This window comes from Notothenia coriiceps, unplaced genomic scaffold (assembly GCF_000735185.1).
Source record: "Notothenia coriiceps isolate Sejong01 unplaced genomic scaffold, NC01 NC01_scaffold00021080, whole genome shotgun sequence".
Taxonomy (NCBI): Eukaryota; Metazoa; Chordata; class Actinopteri; order Perciformes; family Nototheniidae; genus Notothenia; species Notothenia coriiceps.
In genome coordinates, this window is record NW_011353781.1 from 84,040 (window position 1) to 109,873 (window position 25,834).

The window sequence follows — 25,834 nt, forward strand, 5'->3', positions numbered from 1 at the left end:
CTCTCCGCCAAACTGAATTAGGCTACAACCGGCAGAAGAAAACTTAGCCCGGGTCGATTCATGGAGCAGTGTGGGAATGCTCTGACCGTAGGTGGGAAGCAGAGAACCGGACGGCAGCTACATTTCGGCCACAACACCCCGGACTGCCGCTGCTGCTGTTGCGTTCAGGAGTGACCTGTTTAACACACCACGGCACCGGGCTTGGCGTAAAACATCTGCGAGGTGGAAAAAAGAAGCGTGTTTATTCCTGCGCCTCCACCAGGATGATGTGACACATTATCTCATCTGCTGCCTGGGAGAAATAAAATCTGTGTTTTCTGTTTCACTGCTGGAGATCATCTGAACTGCTTGTTATAAGGGTAAGTTGTGTCATTATTTCATGCCTGTCTCCTGTGGTCGCTCATACGGAAGGCAGCAGCCGAAGGGAGCGCTCACGCGTCGTGATCGAAGGGGATAAACGAGTTTATATTGAATTACTGGTCGACATGGGAATCCTTCACATACATGCTGTACATAGTAAGCAGAGCATCATTTAGGTTAGAGGGTGCTGTGCCATTGGTGGTGCCTGGAGTGGAGTTTTTAGTGAAAGTAGGCTATTTAAAGTGCTCATGTGGTATAATTGGATCTACCTTTAGGCCCGATCACCTTTTAAAACGTGTGAAATTCCCTACACATTTGAGAGATGTTGAAGTGGGATTAATGAAGTGTGAGATGAGCCTCAAGTCCAAAATTAGCCGCAGGCTGATAAGCTAAATGACTTTCTTCCCCTTTTTTTAGGTTTAAACTTGGCCACATTCAGTAGAGATTACTTTCATAAGAACCAGCCTGTATGAGCCAAACAAATCTCATGATTAGAGGCTGATGGAGGATGGCACAGCCTAATTGTTGTTTGTACTAAGGAATACACCTTAATGACTATGTGGTTGACTAATCATACAGCACATCATGCATAAAGTCACACCATGACCTCACTTCTCTTCCTCCCACTCCTCCCTCCTCTTCCACCTTCATTATCAGCATAATTGACCTCAAATGAAATCACAACTGTTTCATGTTTCTGTGAATCAACAAATTGCTGCATCACACATTTGCTTGGCTGTAATATAGATGGCTGGCTGCACACACACATGTTATATAATTCATGATGAAGATGTGGATGAAAAGAGCAGCACACAGCATGTGGTTCTCATATAATCTCCCTGCTCTCCCACCCTTTGAACCTGAAAGTATTAGTTCTTCTTTAGATCTTTGTGTTCTTCTGAATAGTGGATTTCATGGGGCACTAACACACAGTGACTCAAAGTGACTCATGGCAGATTGTCCCAAAAGGTAACAGATTCTTCAAAATGATACACATGGAGGGGCCACCTTAACGTCTAGATTTGACTCATAAGAGGTTGAAAGCTCCATGGAAGACAGCGCGAGTATTCACAAACCGCAAACTTGTTGACATTGGAAAGGTTACGCGCTTCAATGTCCTACAATACCTGGGCAGACTGAAGTGAAACCATAGACGTACTGTATTAGAAACTGCTGAGTTATTTTGGCAGACAGGACATGGAGCACATGGCCCGGTTTGTGTGCCCAGTGTTCCTGAAACCTTATCGCATGGAGGGAGGGGGATCATGGCTCTGGGTGATGTAATCACACCGATAAAGCATTGCTCTGATGTGTGATAGTGGCAGTCTTCCTCTGTGTCTGCTCCAACTGGACTCCAGAGAGAGTATTCCCAATGTGCGTGTGTGTTTGGATGTTTATGTGGGTGCATGTGGATACGTGATACTTGGAGGGAGCTAGGAGTAGCTGTGCTGAGGCAGGTGGACCATCCAGGCCGGCTTGTGTTGACTGGCTGGTATTTGAGTTTTTCAGGGGGCTGCTGAGGGGGCCATGCTGTAGTCATGCCTGCATGACTCATGGCGCGGTATCTGTCTGTCAGTCTTGCCAAGTGCAAAATCCTGTGCAAATGCTTCATGGTGCTGCCTTCAAAAGAGCCACTGAGCGTGATTTTACACTCAGCGGTTGTGTTAACATTCATTCATTGGCATTCTGCAATAGATATTTATTTGCATTCCTCTCAAAGCATGTATCACTCTGCAATAGCACCGTGATGATGTTTTTCATATGTGGCCTAATCACTTCAAGATGATGCATCTGGGTTAAATCCCTGCAGAAATCAATCACTCTCAGACCTCACCCTATTCAATTTGAAAACCATTTCCCCTACATGTTTACCTGAGAATGTTTTGTTGCCTTCCATTTTTTAAATGTTATATGGTTAACAATTCATCTCATGAAGTGTTCTTGCTGTATTTGCAATCTGGTGATCAACAGCAAGTTTATGAGTTGTTTGGTTGGTAGGTGTAAGTTTTTAAGCATTCAATTGTGGATAAGATATCTGGGTCTCAAATAGGGGTGGTCGTCCAGTATAAGTAAACACTGAGGGCACCTGACTCCTGAATGGTTGGCCATTCTTAATCAAACAATGTCCAAAGTGTAACATAGGCAAAGATCCATCGAAATTCTGAGTTCAGAACATATTAATTTCTGAGGGTGGTAGATCTACAAGCAGGACATATTTTTGTGGTCCAGTTTTTCTCTGTATATGTGATGCTCTGCTGATGAGATGACACAGGACTACAAAGCAGCGATAGATTTCCTGGAACAGGCCCTCGCAAATGAGAAATCGTCCTTCCCAGACTGGGGTGTGCTCTGTGTGATTGTTGGTCATTTTCTTTAGTCTCCCTGGACAGAGCTCGCTCTGAGTTCAGGATAAATGCACGTCACTGGGCTGAACAGTCCCATGTGTGCAGAGCACATGCTCCTTTAAATAACCTCAGGCTGTTTCTCCAACAAACGCATCTGTATCACAAGTCGAATTGTCTTCACTTGTAAATCCTGTTTTCCAGACGACCTGCAATTTAGATTGTTATTTGACTCAGGTAGCAAGTTGCTCCGACTATATGCTAAGGAAGTAATAGAAAAAAGAAAAACAAATGCTTTTAATTTGAGCAGATCACATGTTCACATTCTGGTAAAGCTTGAGAGGATGCTGATCAACCCATAAAGTTCCCTTGAGAAGCTTTTTTTATTCCACAATTTATGTTAAGGAGGGCCTTTCAATAAGTTACATTGGATGCCATCTAAAGGGTCCATGTTGGGAATATATATAAAAGTGTTGTGCCCTGTTTTGTTTTACTTTATTTGCATAATTCTTTGAGGACTTGATCTCTAAAATACACCTCTTTGGGTTTCAACAGAGCTTGTAGTAATTGGCCTACTCCCAATGAATGAATAGTGTTGAACCTTAATGACTGAAAGTTGTTATACTGTTAACTGAAATAGATATTTCTCTGAGACTCTTTGCGTCTGTCATCTTTCTGCTTTGTGTGAAAACTGCTGCAGTGAGCATTTTCTCCTGGGTGGATTTGTGAATGTGGGGCACGGCAGCAGTTTCTTGAGAGGTCAAACATGTTAACCAACTTGTTCTGCTACTTTGGAGACAATACGCACGGTTTCCTGCTAAATATATTGGTTACAACTGTTCCTCAAATAGACATTAGCTTAAAAAGCATGTCAGGTATGTATTTTACAGAGGCTTAATGGTGAGAGAGCCCACAGGCATTGTTTGATCTAATTCTCGGTGGTACTCAGTGCGTACCTTTTTTACTTTGATGTGGTTTACAGTTTTGACTAAGTTGTCAGGAGCAGGAACAGGGATTTTTATTGAATGCAAATAATGTGGTATTTGTGGAAAAACAGAAATGGTGTTGTGTCTGTCGTGGTGCAACAAGGAATGGAAGCAGATACATTTAGCTTTATTTAAAGAGGTTCACAAAATCCTGATTGGTTGTGGTGCATTGTTGGTAATTATACAGGAAGTGTGGTGTTTGTTGCTCATAAAGGTCCTCATCCTATGGCTGCTTGTTTGCCTGCCTGCTTCCCCTATGTGACTCACAGCCGTTGCATCCAATTGTTCTCACCGTATGACATCTTGGTGGTGGCATGATGCATCCGCTGCCATGACGGTGTAGTCAGTTGTGATGTAATGTTGTAATGCAGCAGCAGGGCTATTTCAGGTTTACCTCTGAGCCTCCAAGGCCTCCCCCTGCTAGCAGGCCACCCATCTCTTCTCTCAGTCAGCACCTCATCTATCATGACCCAGACAGCCATACGTGAACTGGCTTTCACAGAATTGACCAGAAACCTTTGATGCGCAGGTTAAGAGAAACGTGGGAGATGTGACTGAATTGAAAATACAGGTTTACTTTGATTTGTTTTCACAGTATTTGGTTTAGGCCAACATTAAGCTGTAGCAGAAAGGGAAACCTCTAATTTGGGGTTGGTAGTTGTGCGGTGTGTTTGTTCCTGTAGCTTGTATTCTCACTGACACAGTGTCTAAGGCTGGTTAACCTCAGCACAACACTCATTTTCAGTGCTGTGGGAATTTTTTTCAGAAGGTTAGCACTTTTAGACAAGCAGCAATTGCTCCTTGAACTTTGATCTTCCTCTGTGAGCGTCAAAAGCTGTCTGAGGGTGTGTCTGCAGAAAACCCAATAAATATCTTACTTTACCTAATGCCTAGAGACAGACATATATGTTGCAATTACATACCTGGGGGAAATCCCATAACAGGGTTTTGAGGCCCACACAGGCTTAGATAGCAGTACTTTATGGTCAACTTGTGAAAAATATGTTAAGTCTCCTTGTTGGAAATGCACTAAGTTTCATTGAACCAAAAGTTGTTGGTGTGTTGTCATAAAAGCCTTTTCTTACAACATATACAACTTTTCCAAGGTTAGGTTATACAGAAGAGTAAGAGAAGAAGAACAATTATATATATATTGCAAATACATCAAAATAAACGTTACTTCTTTGTGTTGCTAATCCACATTGGAGACTGTAGTGTAATGCATGCAGCTAAGGCCTCACATGCTGTAATGACAGCCCTATGTTATATCTGTTTACTTTTTTCTCAGGTCATTGTCAAGCCAGAGAACCGACTCAAGGAACACCCTGACAGATACAGTATCCCAGCACTGTTACAAGCGAGGAGGGTGAAGTTTTAAATAGGATAGACCCCCCCCACCCAGTCCGCTATCTTTGGCACAGTCGGTCGTCATACGTGAACGTGGCTGTGAATCCTCATTGTGTACCAGACTGCTAAACTCAATTGGACTGTTCCCTGAGTCTAGCTGCACACACACAGTTATATCTGGGCAGCTTCAACAGTCCCACCAACATCACATACCACACGCCAAACTCACTCCAGCAGCCTTCCCAGAAATGAGGGTGTGTTTTGGATTCCTCTGTGACTTTTGTTTTGCTGCCTTTTTTTTCGGAAGTGGTGGATCTTTGTCGGTTTTAAGGTTTTTTTCTATTGACTGAACCTGAACCTGAACCTGAAGTGAGAGGTCAGTTAAGTATGCAAGGGGTGCATCTAAAGTCCTATTTTATTATTCAGTTGTTGTTTTTCATTGTGCAAATATACATTGGTAATCTGTTGGACTGTGTTTGTTAGACAGTTAGACAAATTAACGCGGAGTCATGCCAGACGCTGTTGGCATATTTGGACGTGTACCTGAACCTGAAACTCTTAACTTTCCACTTCTGCTGCATCTCCACTGCTTCTCTCCACAGCTGTGCCAACTTTCCTTTTCATTTGACTTTAGCTTGTAATGCCGCTTGCCAGGGGAAATGATGTAAAGCCTCTCATTTATGGTGCCCAGTTGATCACACCCAGTTTAAGTGAAGGCATCACACTGGAAGCGTTATATGTGCCAAATCATATTCCCTCAAAACCCTGCAAAAAAAACATTAACATTAATGTAAATCAAAAGTAATGTATTCCTGGAGGCTGTCAGGGTTTGAATTCCCACTCAGGGAGACGAGTTCCTTCTCCTTTTTTGTTTCACTTCTCATCTTGGCTTCATTAGACATTCTGTCTCCTCAAGAATATTACATTTCCTCATCATTTGTCGCTCCTGCGTAACAATATTAGCTTGCTGTCATACCTTAAGCAGTGAGGAGAAAATCTCTCATGTGTCCTCTGTGACCTGGAGGGGAAACTGACTTTATCTCCAGAGAAAAACAGTCAGTGTGTTTTTCTTCGGTTGAATCAGGATTGAGGAATCCTCCCCCTCACTGGGACTGGGACCGTCCCAGAGGACCTGCCCCAGCCTTCCCAGTTTTCCTGTGCTTTTGTCGTGAGTTTTCCACTGATCTCTCGGTCCAGCTGCATGGCTTCATTCTTACTCCTTCCTCCCCCATCATCATCATTGCTTTCACATCTCCCTTATCCCAACTCAGAGACCCCAGACTCAACTCTGGGTCTTTCTCTGAGTATCCTCTCACTTCCTCTCACATATCAAAGTCTGGGGAATATTTAAGAAAAGTGAAATTACACTGAGCAGATATTTTGTCTAAAATATTCAGTTAGATATAAATGTATTGGAATTGCTGCTTGTATGGATTATTGCATCTAATGCAACCACATGTATTATTGTGTTGCATTGTTGGAGAAGCCTGTGACCTAAGATTTTCAACGACATAATTACTCTAGCTATGTTAGTTTGACAATAAAGAACCTTGAACCACTCAGAATCCACTACTATCCAAGCCACGTGAAGAGAAATGTGGATCTGGAAATGTTCTGAAAGGTTATTATGTCTTCTAAAAACCAGTCATAGAAATGGTGCCGCTATGATGAGTGATTCTGACTTGCTTTGACACAGAGCCCGGGATCTCACCTCACATTTATCTGAATCACTGCTCCACAATCTACATTGTTCACAGCCTCTGCCAAAATGCATTGTGACCCAAATGAGTGTCCCACCACAGAGACTGAGTAACTGTCAGATTTTTCCTGTGGGTTGGCAATGTCAGATACTATATCAGAAATAATGTTTTTGATCTTAACTTCATTCCTTTTCCACACAATAGTTTTTGCAGGCGGGAGGTTGCAGTCGAGGTTATTGATCTGTGTGCTCTTCCCACCACATGCAGCGCTGGGAACTAGAGCACATACTCTGAATCAGCACTCATCTGTTGGTCAAACTACTTCATCTTGCATAAGACATTCCCAAGATAAACTTAGTGCATTTCATTCATTTTAATGAGCGCTCTCTGCCTCTTCTCTGCTTCTCTTTCATTGGCATGTTCGCCTGTGTATTCAAATATTGTAGCTTTATTATATAAGACATTTATTGTATACCAAACCCAGTAAGGAAACCTATAAACCAAATATGTCTCTATGGCCGTTGCCCCTGCCAAATGAAAATGAAATCCTCCAACCTGTGACACAAGTCTTTACCGTTTTCTAAAACAGAAATTCTGGGTGTATGTCACCAAGATATGTGAAGATAAATGTTTTTTGTGCAGAAGGAGGCTGGCACAACAACTCAATTGATATTCCTTGCCTTTAACTTCGGCACACCTCCACATACACACTGTGTGAAGACACATGCACATGCTCACCCGCCCACATGTGTTCATACTCACAGACTGCAGTGGTGAAAATCAATGCAGTCCATAATCTGTTTAAGATTTAAAGGGCAAAACGTCATTAGACTTTAGTCTTTCAGGTTGATTCATGCCGGAAATAATATGTGTCATATATTAAATGATATCCTGTTCATTATTAGTAAATTGATTATTTGACACTATTCTTCTGCTAGGTATAGGTAATGTGTTCATGAATGTATCATGTGTAAGTGCTACATTTTAATCTCAAATCCTTCATATTCTTTTAGAACTCAGTTTAACAAACTATCCCTTTGGAAACCCCTTTAAGCTTTATCTCAGGGTTGACTTTGTAGATTCTCTCCTCTGCTTGAATCCATGCTAATACGGCTAATTCCCATTGTGCTAGTGCTACAGGCTGCACTTCATCTGCTTGCTTCAATAGAAGTGTCAGCTTCAATGTCACACCTCACTGAGATCACTCTCTGGCCGCTCGGTGCCTGTCCAGAGTGGGCGGCCTGCCTGACTCAAATACTGCATATTATTTTCTGCGTGCTGTGACGTATGCTGCATCACGGCCAGGGATGGGACGTGTGTGTTTACATGTGCGCTGCTGGATGTGTTCCTGTGCATGTGAGCAAACCTATGTTGTTTCCGTGGTTGTGTGGAACGGACACGGAGAATGCGCCTGGTCTGCAGTGCGTTTCCTGCCTTCATTTGCACGTCTCCCCCTCCTCTGCTCTGCACTTCCTTCCTTCCAGCACTGCTCCGTAAAATAAGCTGTAACCTGACCTCTCTCCGTGCTGGTGGTCTCCCACGGAGGATGTGAGATGACAGAGCTGATGGCTCTCCTTTGTGAAGTATTTTTAATCCTGTTGATTTATTAGATCACAAAGATAAACCTAAAGAGCAGTGATAGACGCTTGACACTGTGTGCTTTGTTTTCTTTGTCATTAGGACTAATGACTTGATGCTTGTCCATTATAACTTACACACCAATACAACGTCTCTGCTTAACCATAACTTGTCTCTTGGCTCAATCTGACTATTAATCTCAGCTGGGAATTCTGCTCGGTGTGCGATTTCCATTGATGGAGGGATGAATACTTCAGCCTGCTGCTCTTGTTTTTTTTTACTCCGATCCGGCTATACAATGACTCTTGTTCAGCCCAGTCCACATCAGGCCATACAATGCAACCTTTTGTAGGATTGATTCAGGCTGATATCATGCTGGAAACTATTTAGATGGGGATCACATGTTGTTAGAGCACACTGTTTCTGAGATTCTCCTCTTACTCACTTAAATAGAGAATGTCAAACCTCCCATAGACAATGAGGTGATTGTGTAAGGACACTTTTGGGAGGACTCGGCTCTGCAAGAGAGATGGCTTACTTCCCTTTGTTGTCTTAAGCGTCTTCCCTTAGTAAGCCATAAATCCAGGATGTTGCGTCAAACCAAATCACATGAAGGGGTGAGAAATACTCTATAACCTTGCCAGAAAGTCTGATGCTCATATTATTGATCTCCTGATTATGGCATGTAGTGCAAAAAACGACCTTTGACATTTACATTTCAGTCAGGTTGACAGCCCTTCTCTAATTCAAAAATGTAATATTGAAATGAAAGCATGTCCTTGCTTCTGAAAAGGTATTCAGATATATAAATCAGTCATTTAGAATTACATTTAATCATTCATTTCAATATGATTAATTGTGAGTGTAATAGGCAAACAGTAGTTTAGCGTTATCTAATTGTTTGTCAACCCTTTGTGCAAAATACACTTCAGTTGTCTATACTGGACATGTGGGTTTATTGCAGAGCCATGTTTTTATTTGGAAACTGAGACTTGTTAGCCTCTGAGCTGGGGTCAGGTCCTCTGCAGTATCACAGTCTTGTTAAATTTCATTAACTGTCTGTGTTTGTCACACACAGACTTTCTCTAGCTCAGTGTGTAGTTGTACAGTAGGTTTCAGTGGCTGCTGGCTTCCTTGTAGGGTTCTGTACATCTGGAGATACAGTAATGTAAAGCTTCTACAGGAAACAAAAATTTGTCAGGTCTGGCAGCTGGACTCCTAGCATAAAGAGAACTGCTTATCAACTGCTTTATTCCAAAGCGGGGACGGCTGGTTCAACAGGGTGTTACCTGATCTCACTAAAGTTGAGTATATCCTCACATTATCTCCCTTGTTATGTATAAAACTGTTTTTATTTGTCTTGGTGTCTGAGGTATATATAGCCCACCACGAGGGAGTTTTTTCCGTCAGCTTCTTCCTTTAGATTAGAAACACAAACATAGCCCTGGACTGAGACATGACACAGATCCCCTAAGTGAGCCTTTTGTCCGCCGAGGTGAAGACAAGACTTTACTATCTGTTGTGAGCTCAAACAGGCCCTTTAACATCCTGAGAACAGAGGAGCTCTAGCTGAGGGGCCCCAGACATGTGCAGGTCCTGTAGCTAGTATGTAGTAAATAATTCACCTGTGCAGACTAACTAAATAATTCAATTGCTGAATAAGCTGTAATAATATTTCACCTGCTTAGCACAAAGCAAAATAACTTTGTGCTAAGCAGAGGTAATATTCAGGTGGCTGATATGTTGTTTGTGACAAACTGATATTAAAGTCATTTTGTATCTGGCTCCCTGTGTACTCTCAACAGCTCTCCTTCATATTGATTTCCTGTGCAGGATATTAGTTCACGTAGAAAGATGGGTTACTGTGCTGATAAAATAGCCAACTGCAATTTTCTACGACCTTTATTCTCCGGGTAATATATAAGGCTTTGTGAAGAAATACGATCAGTGGTGCAGGTATTGTGATGGCGGATATAGATATGGCTTCTGGTGGGGGTCTTTTCTTGCACAGAGATTAATGAATGCACCCTGTTCCATAAAACTAGTTTGAAGCTTGATGCTGAGCACATCTTGGAGAAGTGTATTCATGGTTTTTTTTTTTGTTGAAAGGAACTTCACACTGTCTAGAAATCTGGAGCAGGATGTTTTTCATGTTGGTCTGCAGTTTCATCCAGACGTACATTTGCTATCTAGTTCTAAAAATACACCACATGCACACAGCCTGCTGTTAGGAGGCCATTTATACTTTGATGGGCTATTCATATCTCTGGCACCCGATCCTGTCATTTAGTAAACACTGTTATGACAGTGAGTGAGCAATGGATCCCATGCAAATAAGTCACTCCCGACTGAAACCACTGAGCTAAAAGGTTAAGTCTTCATTGTAAAATCCCACCGTGTGCCGACAGCCTGTGGAAAACATGGAAAAAGGCTTGAGCTGCTCCACCCTTCTTGGCTGGGCATGTCAGCCATGTCCAGCCTTATCCACCCACCTTGCCAGTCTCAGCAGCCCCGCCTGTCGCCATGTTGCCCCTCAGATAGCTGTGACACTTGATCTCAGGGTCAGCTGCGATGGATATTTCTGCTGTCTCTCTCTCTCTGTGTTTTTTAATGTTGTAAGGGCTGGTTTGGTGTGAAAGCCTGTCGCATGTCGCTAGGGTCAATTCAGATGACTGCAGCTTTACTGGTGCTCAGTTGCACTTCACTCTCTTGCCAGCGGCTGTATTTTGCAGGGCATTTTCTTCCTTGTAAGATGTGCTGAAATACTGATAGAGACAAGCTTTAAGCCTGGTAGACGGCTCAATTTTATTTTGGTTATGGTGCTATATGTGTGGAAGCCATATTTTAAAGTCACACAGTTTTTATAGTTGCCATAGAAGCCAGAAAGGAAGTGAGACACATTAGAACACTGCTTTACATGGATGTTACACTATCTAAATCAAGTTTCACAACTGGGTATGTCACCTGGCATTAATGTCTGCTCTACACATTTATTTTTGTGACTGTTTCTGTCTCCGTTCCTGTTCTCATTACCCAAATGAAATATCAGTGGCTTTGTAGTTTTGTCAGCTTCTTAAGTCAAGCTGGGTCGGAAGCACAATGTGCTATTTAAAGATCAAAAGCATAGTTCTGCAATTAATGTGCAGATGGGCCTCAGATGCCTGTAGGAACTACCGTAGTGTTATAGAGGTTGATGTTTGCATCATCGGTTGGGGGGGTAGCCAGATCTGTTGCTTTTTCATGTTGTTTTCTACATGCCTCCACCCACTAGAACGACTATGTCATGATCATGAGGTTCTGGTCATAGTTATGAAATCCCATTTCAGGAAACTGCCGCTACTAGATTGATTTCATAAAGGAAGCTTTGAGGCATTTGTTTCACAGCAAATGTCTGATATGCTTGGTAAGTCTTTTTATATTCAGGCTTTATATTTTAAAGTTTTGTTAGTGAGAGAATCACAGAGAGAGTGAATGTCTCAATAGCATAGTTTCCCTTCATTGTTTGCATGTCAAATATGGCCTCCAGCCTGAAGTAGCGCATACACAATGGATAGGAGCATTTATAGTGAATGACTAACTATTGGAGAATGGGGAAAACGTAACCTGTTTGTTCCATTAGGTTGTGAGTAAGACAGTAATCTGATAAACTATTAGCGCCCTGCTTGCATAACAGAAAATTGTAGCAACATATTAAAAAACATTTTACCTTAATATTTAGGTAATACTGAATTTATAAATTGAGCCTCAGTGGGCAAAAGTCGACCTGTTTCAGATGCAGAAGCAGGTTCGTTACACAGGAATAGAAAGAGGATGAATGAGTGAAAGGAGGAACAGAGGCCTGGGGCCAGGAAGCCCTGCAGCTCTCAAGAATTAGGTATCCGGTCTCATCATTACCCAGATAGATGGGGTCATCCATCACGCCGCCTGCCCGTACAGGCAACAATTCCTCCTTTTTTTTACTGTCCACATTGGCTTCATAATCCATGTTGTGAGCAAACAGGGCCCTGCAAGGCAGCCACCTGAGGCTTTGTCCGCCTCAATGACACAACTCTCTCAGACAGCCAGCCTCAATGTGGCTGCAGCTATAGCATGCCTCCCGTAGAGTAGCTCAAAGCAGTTAAAGTACACGCAGTACCCGGACACCAGCCAGCTCCTGTCCATAACGGTTAGGCTTCATGTGGTTTCCTTCTTGGCCATTTGAGCTCAGTTCATTCTCAGCTAGAGACCTTTAGGAATGTGGCTATGGCATGCTTTAAGATTGGAAATGGCCCTGGATAGAAAAGATTACAAAGATGTCTCAGAAAGACATTTTTGTTTAATACTATTTTTTCTAAAAGACTTGATAGGGTTGTCATGCACACTTTTTAAAAGAATACACGTTTATTTAAAAAAGCTCCCATTTCTTTCATATCTGTAAAATAGTGTATAGGGACAGAAGAGTTTAAATAAAGCATCCACAGAAAAGATGACTGATCCAATTTTAAAGGAGGCCATGGTCAGACTAATATTTTATTTATGATGAATATGAAATAGGAGGGCAATGCTCTCTTGCAAGCCTCTGCACATATTTGGAGTGCAAGAGCGGTAAGAGAAAACTATGTTGTGCACGATGAACAAGCACAAAATGAAGCATTAACACGGCCCCCGGCCTCACTAGGCATGTTTTTTTTAACTTTCACTTGAATGTGTTAAAGGTGGCACTTAAAAGCTCCATCAACTGAGCCAGCCAGTCTTCTGTTTGACTTTAAGCCTCACCTGTAGCAGCTGTTCATAAACCAGTGCCTTTTTCTGCACGACTGGATAACACTACTAAGTGATTATATTAAATGAAGGCATGGCAAACGTCAGTGGCCTTGAGTTTGTATGCAGAAGGTATTACAATAGAGCGCAGTTCCCCCGAGAGAGACAGAGAGAGACAGAGAGAGACAGAGAGAGTGCTGGGTATACCTGTCAGCCCCAGTCATTATGGCCTGCTGGACATCCCTGCACCTGGAGGGATGTCAGCTTTGTGCTCTGTGTTTTGTCATGCCTAATGGAGAAAAAGAAGTGGCCTGGAAAAGCAATGTCAGCCCTAGAATTTAAAACAATCCATGCAGTGTTGTCATGGGTCTCATTATTGAGTAGGAAGTGTTCGTTTCTCACAAGGAGCAAACGACGGCAGGAAGCCAATCTTGCAAGGCTCAGTGCAAAGTTATGGGTGTGGGCGTTTTCCCTCTTTAGATGTGAAACGTGACGTAAAAACAAATATCTTTAAGAAACTAGATTAAATCATTGTAGTCTAAAGAATGTGGGCCTGAAATCTGTGCTGGGAATGTAAACACTGTAGGGAACTATTACATGCTTGAAATTGTTGCCATACGACAGACAAAAGCCAAACACCTTGAGAATAAGATAATACATTGTGGTGCTTTCACTAAGCAGGTTGAAAGAATTCAGAATGTAGTCTTCTCTCAGTAAGCCGTTACCTTACAATGATTTTCTTTAACCGTCAAACTTGACCATGAACAGATAAAATGCTGTCAAGGGAGGGCTAATCCTCCTGCCTGGATAATTGCCAAACACAAACTTCAATCAGCTCTCCTTCCCCCAAGGATATCTCTCCTTCTGAAAGATTTTCTGCCGATGAAGACCCCCTCTTATCATACAGGGACCAGCCTTCAGTCCTACCTCTCTCTTCACTGATTTCTAATTATCACTCAATGGGATGTATGACATTTCGAAAGCTCCCTCACAGTGAGAAATGAGTCGTAGCTTGCGTCTGAGCAATGCCCAACTGTTCCAGCTTAACTGCTCCTGAGACACGAGTCGCGGGCCCGTGCCAGTTTGGCTGCCATGTTGACTTTGGAGGATGACGAGAGAAAAATAGGCAGACAGACTTCCACGGCACTTGGCTTTCAGTTGAACGTTGGAGGTTTACCTTGGGCTTTGACCAAAGCTCTTAAAACCCACTGATCAGTGGGCTAATGGAAATCCATAACAATAGCTGCATGGCTGCATTAGGATTAGCTGTGTTGAAGTTTATTTGGCATGATCAGAATTTGTTTAGTACTTACTGTAATTTAGAGCTTCATTTGCATACTTTGAATACAAAAACTGTCTGTGTGGGTTTGATCTAGCTAGCATAAAGAAAGCAGGGAAAAATAAACTCAGATGCTGTAATTGCCTGTAAATGTCAATCACTCATATAGAGAGCACATTCATGCAACGAGTGGGAGAAACTCGAAGCTAGAACAAAGCCTAAAGCAGGAGGAGAAGCAGGAACAATGAGAGGTTTTCAGTTATCTTCTGTCCGTCCCTCTTTCATTCTCTAGAGGCAAAGCAACATCAACACAGCAGTCAGGGCAAACTCAGTTAAAGCACCAGGAGCCAGGGCTTAGGCAATCAAACAATGTTTAGCATGGAGGGAAATTAGGTTCCCTCGCTGTCTGCTTTTAGTCCCAGTTTGTTCCAATCTACAACCCTGAAGCTGATGCCTGCTCCCTTCACTGATCTGCTCTATATCAGGAGCCCTGCTGTTGCTTTGAACTAATGGGGAAAGTAATTAAATGTCGGGTGTTCTAGCCTGGGGTAAGAGAGAGGGCTGTTGTGCGTAAACTGGGTTTGCATTTGCCATAATGTTAGCAGCCTGTCTATAAGATAGAGGAAGTATGTGATGACTCCTTTTGGTGCATTTACAGGCAGAAGGCTCTGCAGGTTCCTTGGTAAAAAAGGAGAGCAGAATGTGTCATATGTCACTCTGCAGTCTGTTTACTGGCACTTTCTCTGTTTTTCTGAATCTGCCATGGATGGATATGATCTGGTGTCTGTCTTGCTAATATTGTATAACAGTCCAGACAATGTCACTGGAGGTCAGACGAAACCCTACTAAAACAACCTAAAATGCACACGGCTGTCTTTAGTTTTCTGCCTCGTAGCTTTACCTTTATTCTGTAACTTGGAATTGTCCACAAATGATATACTGTAGGGTCCTTCTGGGAATTGATTAATGGAGAAATATCTGTCAGCAATCGTTAGACTGCGTTTAAATATTAACACATTGCTGATGACCCCTGCTGCCCCTCAGCCTGAGGTTTTCCTTCCGTTTCAACTAAGTTCCACTGACAACTCTTCCCATCACCACTTGGGCTAAAACAGAAGCCTGTGGTGTGTTAAAATGGCAATGGGAAGCAGATGTGGTCACTTGGAGCCATGGACTTTTTTTCTGGTTGCAAATCTGTAACAGGAGAAGTGGGTACGAGACCTGATGCAAAGTCATTTGTGACAATTGCATCTTGTGAAACTAAAATAATTGAAGGACGCAAAAGGGATTCTATAAATTCATTTGGTTTTGTAACAGCTCCATAGCTGAGGAGACACCCTCTTTCGTAAGTTTAAACACTTGTACAGAACGGCAGTCATTCATTTGTACATTCCTCATGTCCGCAGATTTAAAGATTGCTTGAATCAATAATGAACGCAAAACTTTGCATAAACACATGTTGGTGATACTGCTTGAAAACTTGCAAATGATGCCTTTGCACTGTTAAGGACTAAAAGGAACAGTTTTCCATGGGAATGTAAGGAGTAAAGTAAATGACAGGAAATGAACCACCAGGCCTAGAGAAGTGAGGTTAGATGGTGGGACAATAAAACGAGGGCCTGGTGATAACAAGGCTGCAGCTACAGGCAGGCTGATGTTGAGTTTCACTTTGTAACCTTCACAGGCTTAGTTGTGGGAATGCAAACATAGTCATTAGTCTCTGATAGGTTTGCTGGATCCACAAAAGGACCACATTGGGAGATTACATTTGACTTGAACTAGAATTAAGGGATTATTTTTAAGAATTCAACTTCCCTACTCTCCAGCACATGTTTTGCTGTTTTTTTCAATGGCTCTGGGAATTGTTTTGGAAAAGGGGTAAAAAGCTGTAGGCTGCTCTCTGTGGTTTCCCCTTTACTATCTAATGAACGGAAATATGTGAACGCCCATGCTTGAATCAAGTAAGGGGCCTTAGCACCCTCTTGTGAAACAATTATGCAGCACAAAATCCTTGTGGCCATCATCTTTGCAACCGCAGACTTTATCCTTAAAATGTGAATGTGTGTTGTTACTATTGTTCCTTAAGATTGAATGTGATTCTTCAAACACATAATAACGTCATCTTCTCCTTCTCTGTGTAGCTGGCAGGCCTGGGGTGGGACAGAGAACATGGCTGAAGCACGGCGGGAGAGTACCAGCAGCCTGCAGAGGAAGAAACCTCCCTGGCTCCGACTGGACATTCCCACGACTCAGATGTCACTAGACGAGCCTCCCACCTTTGTACAGGTGTTCTTTCTCGCTGAATCCCATTCTCTACTCTTTGTCATTTTTGTCATGACCTGTTTTCACACTTTTCCCTGCGGGTCCTTTGCTGTGTAGCCGGTGAAGAGGCAGGGGTTCCTGCGCAGTATCAGCATGCCAGTGGAGACATCTCACCTCCAGTCCCCCCCCCGAGACTTCTTTGACACCCGGCGGCCCGTCTTACAACGCCAGTCATCCATCACTCAGACCATTAAGAGGTAAACGCTGCTAGCAATACACTGGATATATACTAACGTCTCTATATAAGTGGGTTATAGTATGCCTAAAGATTTGAATATAAAGAACTTGCAAATTATTGAATGAAATGCTGCAATGTGTAAAATAAGTGATAAATGAATGTTTAATGGAAGATAAGAGCATCCTTGGCATGTATAAAAACAACAATTTCCATGAAACTACAGTGTTTCTGCTTAACTTGTCTTTTTTTCTAATTTGCATGACTGATCCTATCTGCCTGGTAATAACCCTTCTCATGTTTTTAATCTCAATGAAACCCAAGTCCTAACCTAACAGTCTGCTTTGCTCTCTCTGCATGATGGCTACAGCACTGTCCAGCTGCACGTTTCCTTCTCACTGCTTCTTGTTGTCTTCTCTTCTTCTCTTCTTCCTGTCCCTTTCTGCCACCTTCCGGTCCCGATCTGCCTGATCACAGCAGCAGAAGGGTGCACTTTGAGCGGATTAACACGGTTCCCATTAAGGGGCAGCGAGCTGCTCGCCGCTGCGTCAGGAAACACCACTCGCTCTCCAGAACCCTGCTCAGGTACGGCAGGAAGTCCCTCACAAACCGCAGGTGTTAGGGTCAGGGCTCAGGTGTGTGTGTTGTACACTGATTTACTGTAAGAAAATAAGTGGGTGTACTTTGTGTATGATTACTTCACATTGACCATTCGCATGATATTGCCAATTTGCTTAACATTTAGAATTGTTTTTACTTCATCACTGAATTGTAACACATCACACCATTCCCACACATTTATCTTTTGACTGAAGCTGTTGCAGATGTGAGTCATAAGACCTAAATGACCCAAAACCAAAACAAATTACCCTTATTCAAATAGCTAATATCTCAGGAAGTTTTTGCATCTGAGTGCTAGCCTTCAGTGAGACTGCATTTTAAGGCTGACATGCCAGGTCTAAAGGCTTTTATCATGGACTCTGATTAGATTAGTCTGGGCCGTGACAATGTTCAAACATGCTCTTAGAAACCAAGGTTAGTGATGGCATATCCACTGCTGCAAAGAAAGCAACACATATGCCAGAATATTAGCTGTACAATCTTGACACTGACATATTTGGGGACCAAAACAGCAAGTAAAACGTATTCACGGAGAGAGAGAGAAAGCTGAACTAGTGAGAAATAGATTTGACCTAAACTCTACAGAGCGTTTACTCTGCAGCTGGTAATTAGTAGAAATAGCTAGCTTTCATGAACTTTCCTTTGAAGAATGTTTCCACTTCCTGCCCTCGGGGTGCAGTAACATTGTTTTTTCTGGTACTGATTAGGGCTTCAACTTCAACAACCTGATTGCATGTATATTCCTCAAGGTTTGGTGCAATGATATTTGAGAAAGAACACATTTAAACCTCAGATAAATCCTCTGTTCTCTCTTAATTGGGATATCTGTTTGTTTGTGTCAATTAGGATTGGGAACATCTGAATTATAATCTTTTGCATTTGCCACATCAGACTCCAGTTAATACCTCTGTTGTTTCTTGCTACCTGTCTTTATGGTGTGCCTGGACACAAACATGCCAGGCTTGTTCCCTGTCCTCTGCCTTTCACTTGCCTACATCCTGGGATCTGCAGTCTTATCAGTCCCACACATTTTCAGATACATTGCAGATACAGGGCTGTTCATCTCAAGTTTCACCATTGCAAATAGCATTTTGAATCTCTGTGAGAATTGAAGCACGTGTGTTGGTTTGGTGACCCAAAGCTGAAAGGGCAGTGTTTGTGGTGCTAGGGGAACAGCGGACTGGTTTGGGGTCAGTAAGGACGGTGATGCCACCCAGAAATGGCAGAGGAAAAGCCTTCGCCACTGCAGCATGCGTTATGGAAGGCTGAAGCCCCAGGTGATCCGAGAGATGGACCTGCCCAGCCAGGACAACATCTCCCTTACCAGCACGGAGACCCCGCCTCCGCTCTACGTCCCCTCCTCACAATATGGCATGCAAAAGGTAAGGGAATACGTGAGCTGCTTTGCCTAATACTGATCTTGTTTTCTGTTTTGTTTTCTGAAAATACATCATGCTTATGGTGGACAAACATGTACTTTAATCTGAATATTCAAAAACATTGGAGGCTTTTTTTATATAATAAATGTGGACATCAACATGACACACAGGTGCATTGTATAGACTCCCATTGCTTTGAGCCTGGTTCTAAGTTAGATTGATCTTATCTACAGTATGTGTTGAATGTCTAAGGTGAAAATGACTGTCTCTTGATTATTTTAATTGTTGGGCTCTTTTTAACTACCATATCTCCTACCCATTCTCCAGATTGTGGACCCATTGGCGCGAGGGCGAGCTTTCCGTATGGTGGAGGAGGTGGATGGCTACAGCGTGCCTCAGACCCCCATCACCCCTGGAGCTGCCTCTCTTTGTTCCTTCACCAGCTCCCGCTCAGGTCTGAACCGACTGCCTCGTCGACGTAAGAGGGAGTCGGTGGCAAAGATGAGCTTCAGGGCCGCCGCAGCGCTGGTCAAGGTGAGGGAGAGCGATAAGATCAACAGATTTAATACAGATGATTGATTTTTCATCTCATTATGTCATGCACAAATAATATGGACAGCCCAAACAAGCTCAAATGTTTACCATTCTGAGCGTATTTCTTCCACAATTCACACAACCTGTTCTCCTCGTGGATGTTTTTTAATCAACCAAATTCAAGTGCCAGAGGAAGGAGCAACTCACTAAAGACCTGTGACTGCTTGATAGATTTGCTATGAGATCGAATCAAGTGAAATAATTCTATGTTTGTACCAGTCTTCCAAAATTACATATTTTCAATTAAAAACAAGAAAATACCTGTACAGAACTAACACATTCTGGAAATAATTGGACTTTATTTGTGCAGAATTACATTTCACGGGTAAGATAACGGCTTCTAATGCATATACATTTTCATGGATTTTTGTGTGTGTTTCTCAGGGGCGCTCAATACGGGAAAGCACTCTCACTCTAAGACGAACTCAAAGACGCAGCTTCACCCCCGCCAGCTACATGGAGGAGGACATGCTCGACTTTCCTGATGAACTGGACACGTCCTTCTTTGCCAGAGTAAGACATGAAAAATAACAATGTTCTTTGGATGCCATTATTGTGTAAAAATGCTTATTTATAATGTAATATTCATTCTTATGATAAAAACATGGGAGTACACTTTGTTGCAACCTGCTCACTTTTGTCTTTTGTACAATTTTCGTTCTAGGACACTCTGATGCAGGAGGAGCTGTCCACGTACGCAGACGAGGTGTTTGAGTCGCCGTCTGAGGCGGCCATGACAGAGGACGAGCCCTGCAGCCAGATGGATGAGACGGAGCTGACAGGCAGCGCTCTGGATAAGACGGAGCTGGAGAGGAGTCATCTCATGCTGTACGTGGCTGTACTAATCTCTGCTAATACTGTACCAGCGTTTAAAAATAATTATTAACATGGTCCATGTCACTAGAAAAAACAGCTTTCATTCAAACTCACAAAGCTGAGCCGTAAATTATGTTTAAGAGGACCGTGTTTTGTGATTGAATTAGGAATATAGAAACCAAGTGTTGGGAATATAATGAGTGGTAAAAAAGCCCTCGGTTAATTTACCAAACTACTTCTCTCTTTTGCTGAGATGAAGCTTGTTAAAGCCTTTCAGAATAATTGAGTGTCTTTTCCTGTGTCAACCCTTTCAGACCTCTAGAACGGGGGTGGCGAAAAGCCAAAGAAGGAACCCCAGGGCCCCCAAAGGTGCCCCTTCGTCAGGAGGTGGTGAGCGTTACCGGACAGCGGCGAGGCCAGCGCATCGTATTACCTGTCAAGAAGCTTTTTGCCCGAGAAAAAAGGCCTTATGGACTGGGCATGGTGGGAAAGCTCACAAACCGGACCTACCGCAAGCGCATTGACAGCTACGTCAAGAGGCAGATCGAGGACATGGATGATCACAGGTACTGCCCCTCTTCACAGATCTGACTAATGAGCGCCCTCCCTCTGCTCCCCTCAGTGGACGACAGTGATAGATGATGAGCGCTGCTGCTCTCTTTTTTTTTTAATACATACTTTTTTTATTTCCTCTAGGCCTTTTTTTACATACTGGATCACTGTTGTCCACTTGCTCATCACTATCCTGGCTGTATGCATCTATGGGATTGCACCAGTGGGCTTTTCCCAGCACGAGACAGTTGATTCTGTGAGTAACGGCTCATTTACCGGCTCTGTTCTGATGATCTGATAATACACTTTTAAAATCCTTTCACATGTATTGTGCTCTTGGTGATTTGGATGTCTTCTGGTTTAGGTTTTAAGAAACAAAGGTGTTTATGAAAATGTCAAGTATGTACAGCAGGAGAACTTTTGGATCGGGCCGGGTTCGGTGAGCACTCTTCTCTAAAAAGATCAATAATGCAAGCAATAAAGGGACATACATATCTTCAAACCAATACTACATTTAAGATGTTTGTCCTATTGTCTTTTATTCTTAGGAAGCTCTGATCCACTTGGGGGCCAAATTCTCTCCATGCATGCGGCAGGACAAACAGGTGCATGATCTTATCAGGGATAAAAGAGCTATCGAACGCAACTCTGCCTGCTGTGTGCGTAACGATCGCTCCGGCTGCGTCCAAACCTCAGCGGAGGAATGCTCGGTCTGTAAACCATCCCTCTTCTTGTTTGTGTTCTCCTACCTTTATAGTTTAACCGTAAATCGAAGATGTTAGCCTCTAACGCTTTCATTTGTTGTTTTATATTTAGAGTACTCTAGCTGTGTGGGTAAAGTGGCCGAGTCATTTCAGCACACCCCAGTTAGACGGTAAAGACAGACAGTATGGCTCTGTATGCCATCAGGATCCCAGGTAAATACACTTATTTCATTTTTCTCATTAACGGATACGGTTTGGTAAAAATACATAATGTATGCATATTGTTTGTCTCATTAAAGGATATGTCTAGAGCCTGCCTCAGTAACACCTCATGAATGGCCTGATGACATCAGCAAATGGCCGGTATGTTCAGTGACATTGTGTCTGGCATTTAGACATAAAGAAATGACAGACCCTTTGGAAAGTTTAATAACATCAGCTACATGTGATCCGGCCTCGATAATAAATTCAATATTTGAAAAGATTGATTTCTCAATGTTTGATTGATTTTTTTTAATAAAGCATACTTTATCCAAAGAATGAATGGTCTAAACATGTATTTCCAACATTGGTGTCATAGAAAACAGGACAGACATTCACACATAGCATGCAAAGAATCCCTTAAATAGTAAGAAACAAGACCCAGGGCATCTGAAAACATGCTGTATTATCTATTCAATAAAACACACTTACAGCTTTAACTCAAACGCGTGACGGGGATTAAGCAACGTTTTCTGTCCAGAGTACATATTGCTCTCTTTGGTGAATCTAGGAAGTATATAGATTTTGGCTCTGATTAAGATTAAAAAAAAACTAACAAAACAACTGCTTTCAGATTTGTACCAGGTACAACACAGGGAACCACACCAACCTGCCTCATATAGACTGTACCATCACAGGCCGACCCTGCTGCATTGGAACCAAAGGGAGGTGAGGGGAGCCGATGTACCTGTCACTAATATGTGTCCTGGACTAGTAGAGAAACAGGATGTATGATAGGTTATTCATTTAGAAATGCTTCTTGTTTTTCTCAAGGTGTGAAATAACATCCCGGGAATATTGTGACTTTATGAACGGCTACTTTCATGAGGAGGCTACTCTCTGCTCTCAAGTAAGCAACCATCTTAATTAGATTTTATTATCGGGAGAAAAGGAGCTGTTCAAAGCCAAAACGTCCTTTGTTATACTATGTTGTTTCCTGAATACCAAAACATATTAATTGTGAACTCACCAAACATTTCTGTGTAGAAGATGTGTTGTCTGCTTAAAGGTGCACGTCATATTTGATCTTTGATTATCACATTCATAATTTGTGTATGACATAATATGATGTGTTACGTCCATTTTCAGGTGCACTGCATGGACGATGTGTGTGGACTGTTGCCTTTCCTCAACCCCGAGATCCCAGATCAGTTTTACAGGCTCTGGCTCTCACTTTTCCTGCATGCTGGGTAAGTCTGTCAAGATACTGCAAAGTGATTTTGCTTAATATAAAATGTACTTGGCAAAAGAAACCAACAAAAAGGAAAGGGGATGTTTTTTATATGAAATGTAGTATTCCTAGAGATTATATCTGTGGATGTATTTCCAAATTCAAACACGAGTAGTATATCAAAGAAAGATCTTGAATAAGAAAAAATGACTTTCTACACAGTAGTACAAATCAAAGCAAATCCGGCTAACCAGAAACATAATTTAGCAGATAAAATCAGCCTTTCAGCCGATAAATCGGTCAAAACATGATTTATAAAGAGCTGAAAGCCAGCTTGTCTCAGCATGGTATACTAAATCAGTTTTTTTCAAGGACTGTGTTTGCACCCAGCGGTAAGGAAAGGATGATTAAAAGATCAGAATCAGCATCATGTTTATGAGCAAAATATATTTGGCACATACAAGGAAATTGACTAGCTGTCTGTAGCTCTTGGTGAATTCATACTTACCTCAACACAAATGTATGGAAAGATAAAGAGACATATTAAATATCTAAAAGAAAAAAAACAATCGGGAGAAAAGGCATGAGTAGCAAAGGTGAGGTTATTGGTTGTTAATCATATGTTGAATATAAATGCAAGAGTCCATAAAGAATATAATATGGGAAATCCAATTCAATCGAGTGCTATCATATCCCTAGTGATATGTGCACATTAATAGTGCATTCATTGTATAAATGCAGTGTATATTTAAAACTGGCTGCACCACTCTCTGTAGTTCAGACCTGACAGCACAGAGAGCTGACCTCCCTTTAGAAGAGCGGTGCTTCATCTTCATGCTGTCTCTTATCCGTCTCCCGGGCAATTAAACAAAGTGCCCTAACCTCACAAACTCATTAAGCTTCAATGGGATAGAGACCGATTTTGTAGATGTGCAAAGTCATCGGTCTGCTGAGGGTTTTTTTCTTATCTTCCTAACACGCACAGCTTTTCTCACTGACATACACACACGTCCCGCTACACATATAACATATTAAATATAACATATATGACACATATACACATAATAACCTTTTCTCCTTCCTCCCTAGGATCCTTCACTGCTTGGTGTCGGTTGCTTTCCAGATGACCATCCTGAGGGACCTGGAGAAGCTGGCAGGCTGGCTGCGCATCTCAATCATTTACATTCTCAGTGGCATCACTGGCAACTTAGCTTCAGCCATATTCTTGCCCTACAGAGCGGAGGTAATCACCAGTATCACACTCACCAAACATCAGTGCATTTAAGAGCCATATTATCAGGGTTCCTGTTTTGGAGCTCATTAAGTTTATTAAGAACATCATATAATGCAAGGAACTTTTAAAGGTCACCTATTATGCAAAATCCACTTATTTTATACATAAACATGTGCCCCCTCTGCATTAGGAGACTCTGAAAGTTTCAGGAAAAAAGATTCTCTCACTTTTTGTCCTGATCCATTTATATAAAAACCTGTCTGAAAATGAGCTGATCAGATTTTGGCCACTTTATGATGTCATAACGATTTTTTTGGCTTGTGTAACCATTAGCCAATCACCAACCAAGGTAACACCCACCCACCTTATCACCTGAATGGGGCGTGGGGAGGGGCGTGAGGAGGGGCTCCTTATTTTCATCTAAAGTAACAGACAGAGAATCAGCACTTTTGAAACAGGGCTGAAACAGAGGGGATTATGGGTAATGCTGCAATGATCTGTTTGGTATTTGGAGCCATACACTTCAGAGACATGTTTTATGTATATCTGAGACCTATAATGTATTGATAAAAAACAGTATAAAAGGTGACCTTTAAATAACGTGGTGAATGTTTGTGCACATGGTTATGTTAGCTTATGCCTCTCTCTCTGCTGTCTTTTTGTCAGGTGGGCCCAGCCGGCTCTCAGTTTGGGATCCTGGCCTGTCTGTTTGTGGAGCTGTTTCAGAGCTGGCAGATCCTCGCCCAGCCCTGGAGGGCCTTCACCAAGCTGCTGTGTGTGGTGCTCTTCCTCTTTGCCTTTGGGCTGTTGCCTTGGATCGACAACTTCGCCCACATTTGTGGCTTCATCTCCGGCTTCTTCCTGTCCTTCGCCTTCTTACCCTACATCAGCTTCGGCCGCCTGGACATGTATCGTAAACGCTGTCAGATCATCGTCTTCCTGGTGGTGTTTGTCGGGCTCTTCTCGGGCCTCGTGGTGCTATTCTACGTCTACCCAATCAAGTGTGAATGGTGCGAGTTGCTCACCTGCATCCCCTTCACGGACAAATTCTGTGAGAAGTACGACCTCAACGCTCACCTCCACTGAAGTGTGGACAGTGTGAGCGAAACAGGAAGGCATCAGGTCAAAAGAGGAGGACTCACAGATGATATCAGCAAGTCTGTGTCTCCACTCTGCCCCTGTGTGACTGTCCCCCTCGTTGTGAAAAATGACAATGTACTTTGTGTTTGTTTTTTTTACTCTGTCAGTATGAAAACCTATGCCCCTCATCCTAAACACTTCCTTCTTTCACCTCCCTGTTCATTGTCACTCCTTCATTGTCCACTGAAACAAAGGTATGGCACTTCTGAACCTCATCAATGTTCCCAGCTGCCTTTTACACGAGAGGCAGGAATTAGAGAAGCCAGCGCTGGTACAGACATTGATTTTATTATTCAGGCAACCTCAAACAAAAGCAGGGACAAATAAATCAAATATCGATACCGTTGGTGCCTTGTTGAAAAATGTACCAACTACTGCCATATTTTTGTTACGTTATGCTGAGCACTCAAATGTTTTCTTTTATCTGTTTGTATTGCTTCACGAAGTGATGATGTTTTAACCCGGTAGTGTTTTAGCTACCTGTCTAATCACATGTAACTGAAAACAACAGTAAAAAAGATCGACAACCTTAA

General features: G+C 42.4%; 1 protein-coding gene across 2 annotated transcripts; it reads left to right on the plus strand.

Annotated features, from left to right (window-relative positions):
* Positions 1-25,834, plus strand: rhbdf1a (rhomboid 5 homolog 1a (Drosophila)). Of its 2 annotated transcripts, XM_010780028.1 has the most exons (19): positions 1-359; positions 16,474-16,618; positions 16,712-16,851; positions 17,307-17,414; positions 18,619-18,832; positions 19,157-19,363; positions 19,808-19,936; positions 20,088-20,251; positions 20,554-20,805; positions 20,936-21,047; positions 21,156-21,230; positions 21,340-21,501; positions 21,608-21,708; positions 21,795-21,858; positions 22,331-22,425; positions 22,531-22,606; positions 22,846-22,946; positions 24,017-24,170; positions 24,828-25,834. In XM_010780028.1, the coding sequence occupies exons 2-19, from the start codon at positions 16,502-16,504 to the stop codon at positions 25,245-25,247; spliced, it is 2,691 nt and encodes an 896-aa protein (XP_010778330.1). In that variant the 5' UTR covers positions 1-359; positions 16,474-16,501; the 3' UTR covers positions 25,248-25,834. The 2 variants fall into 2 exon arrangements, with proteins under 2 accessions (XP_010778330.1, XP_010778331.1); XM_010780029.1 differs by lacking the exon at positions 17,307-17,414 and having other exon boundaries at positions 2-359.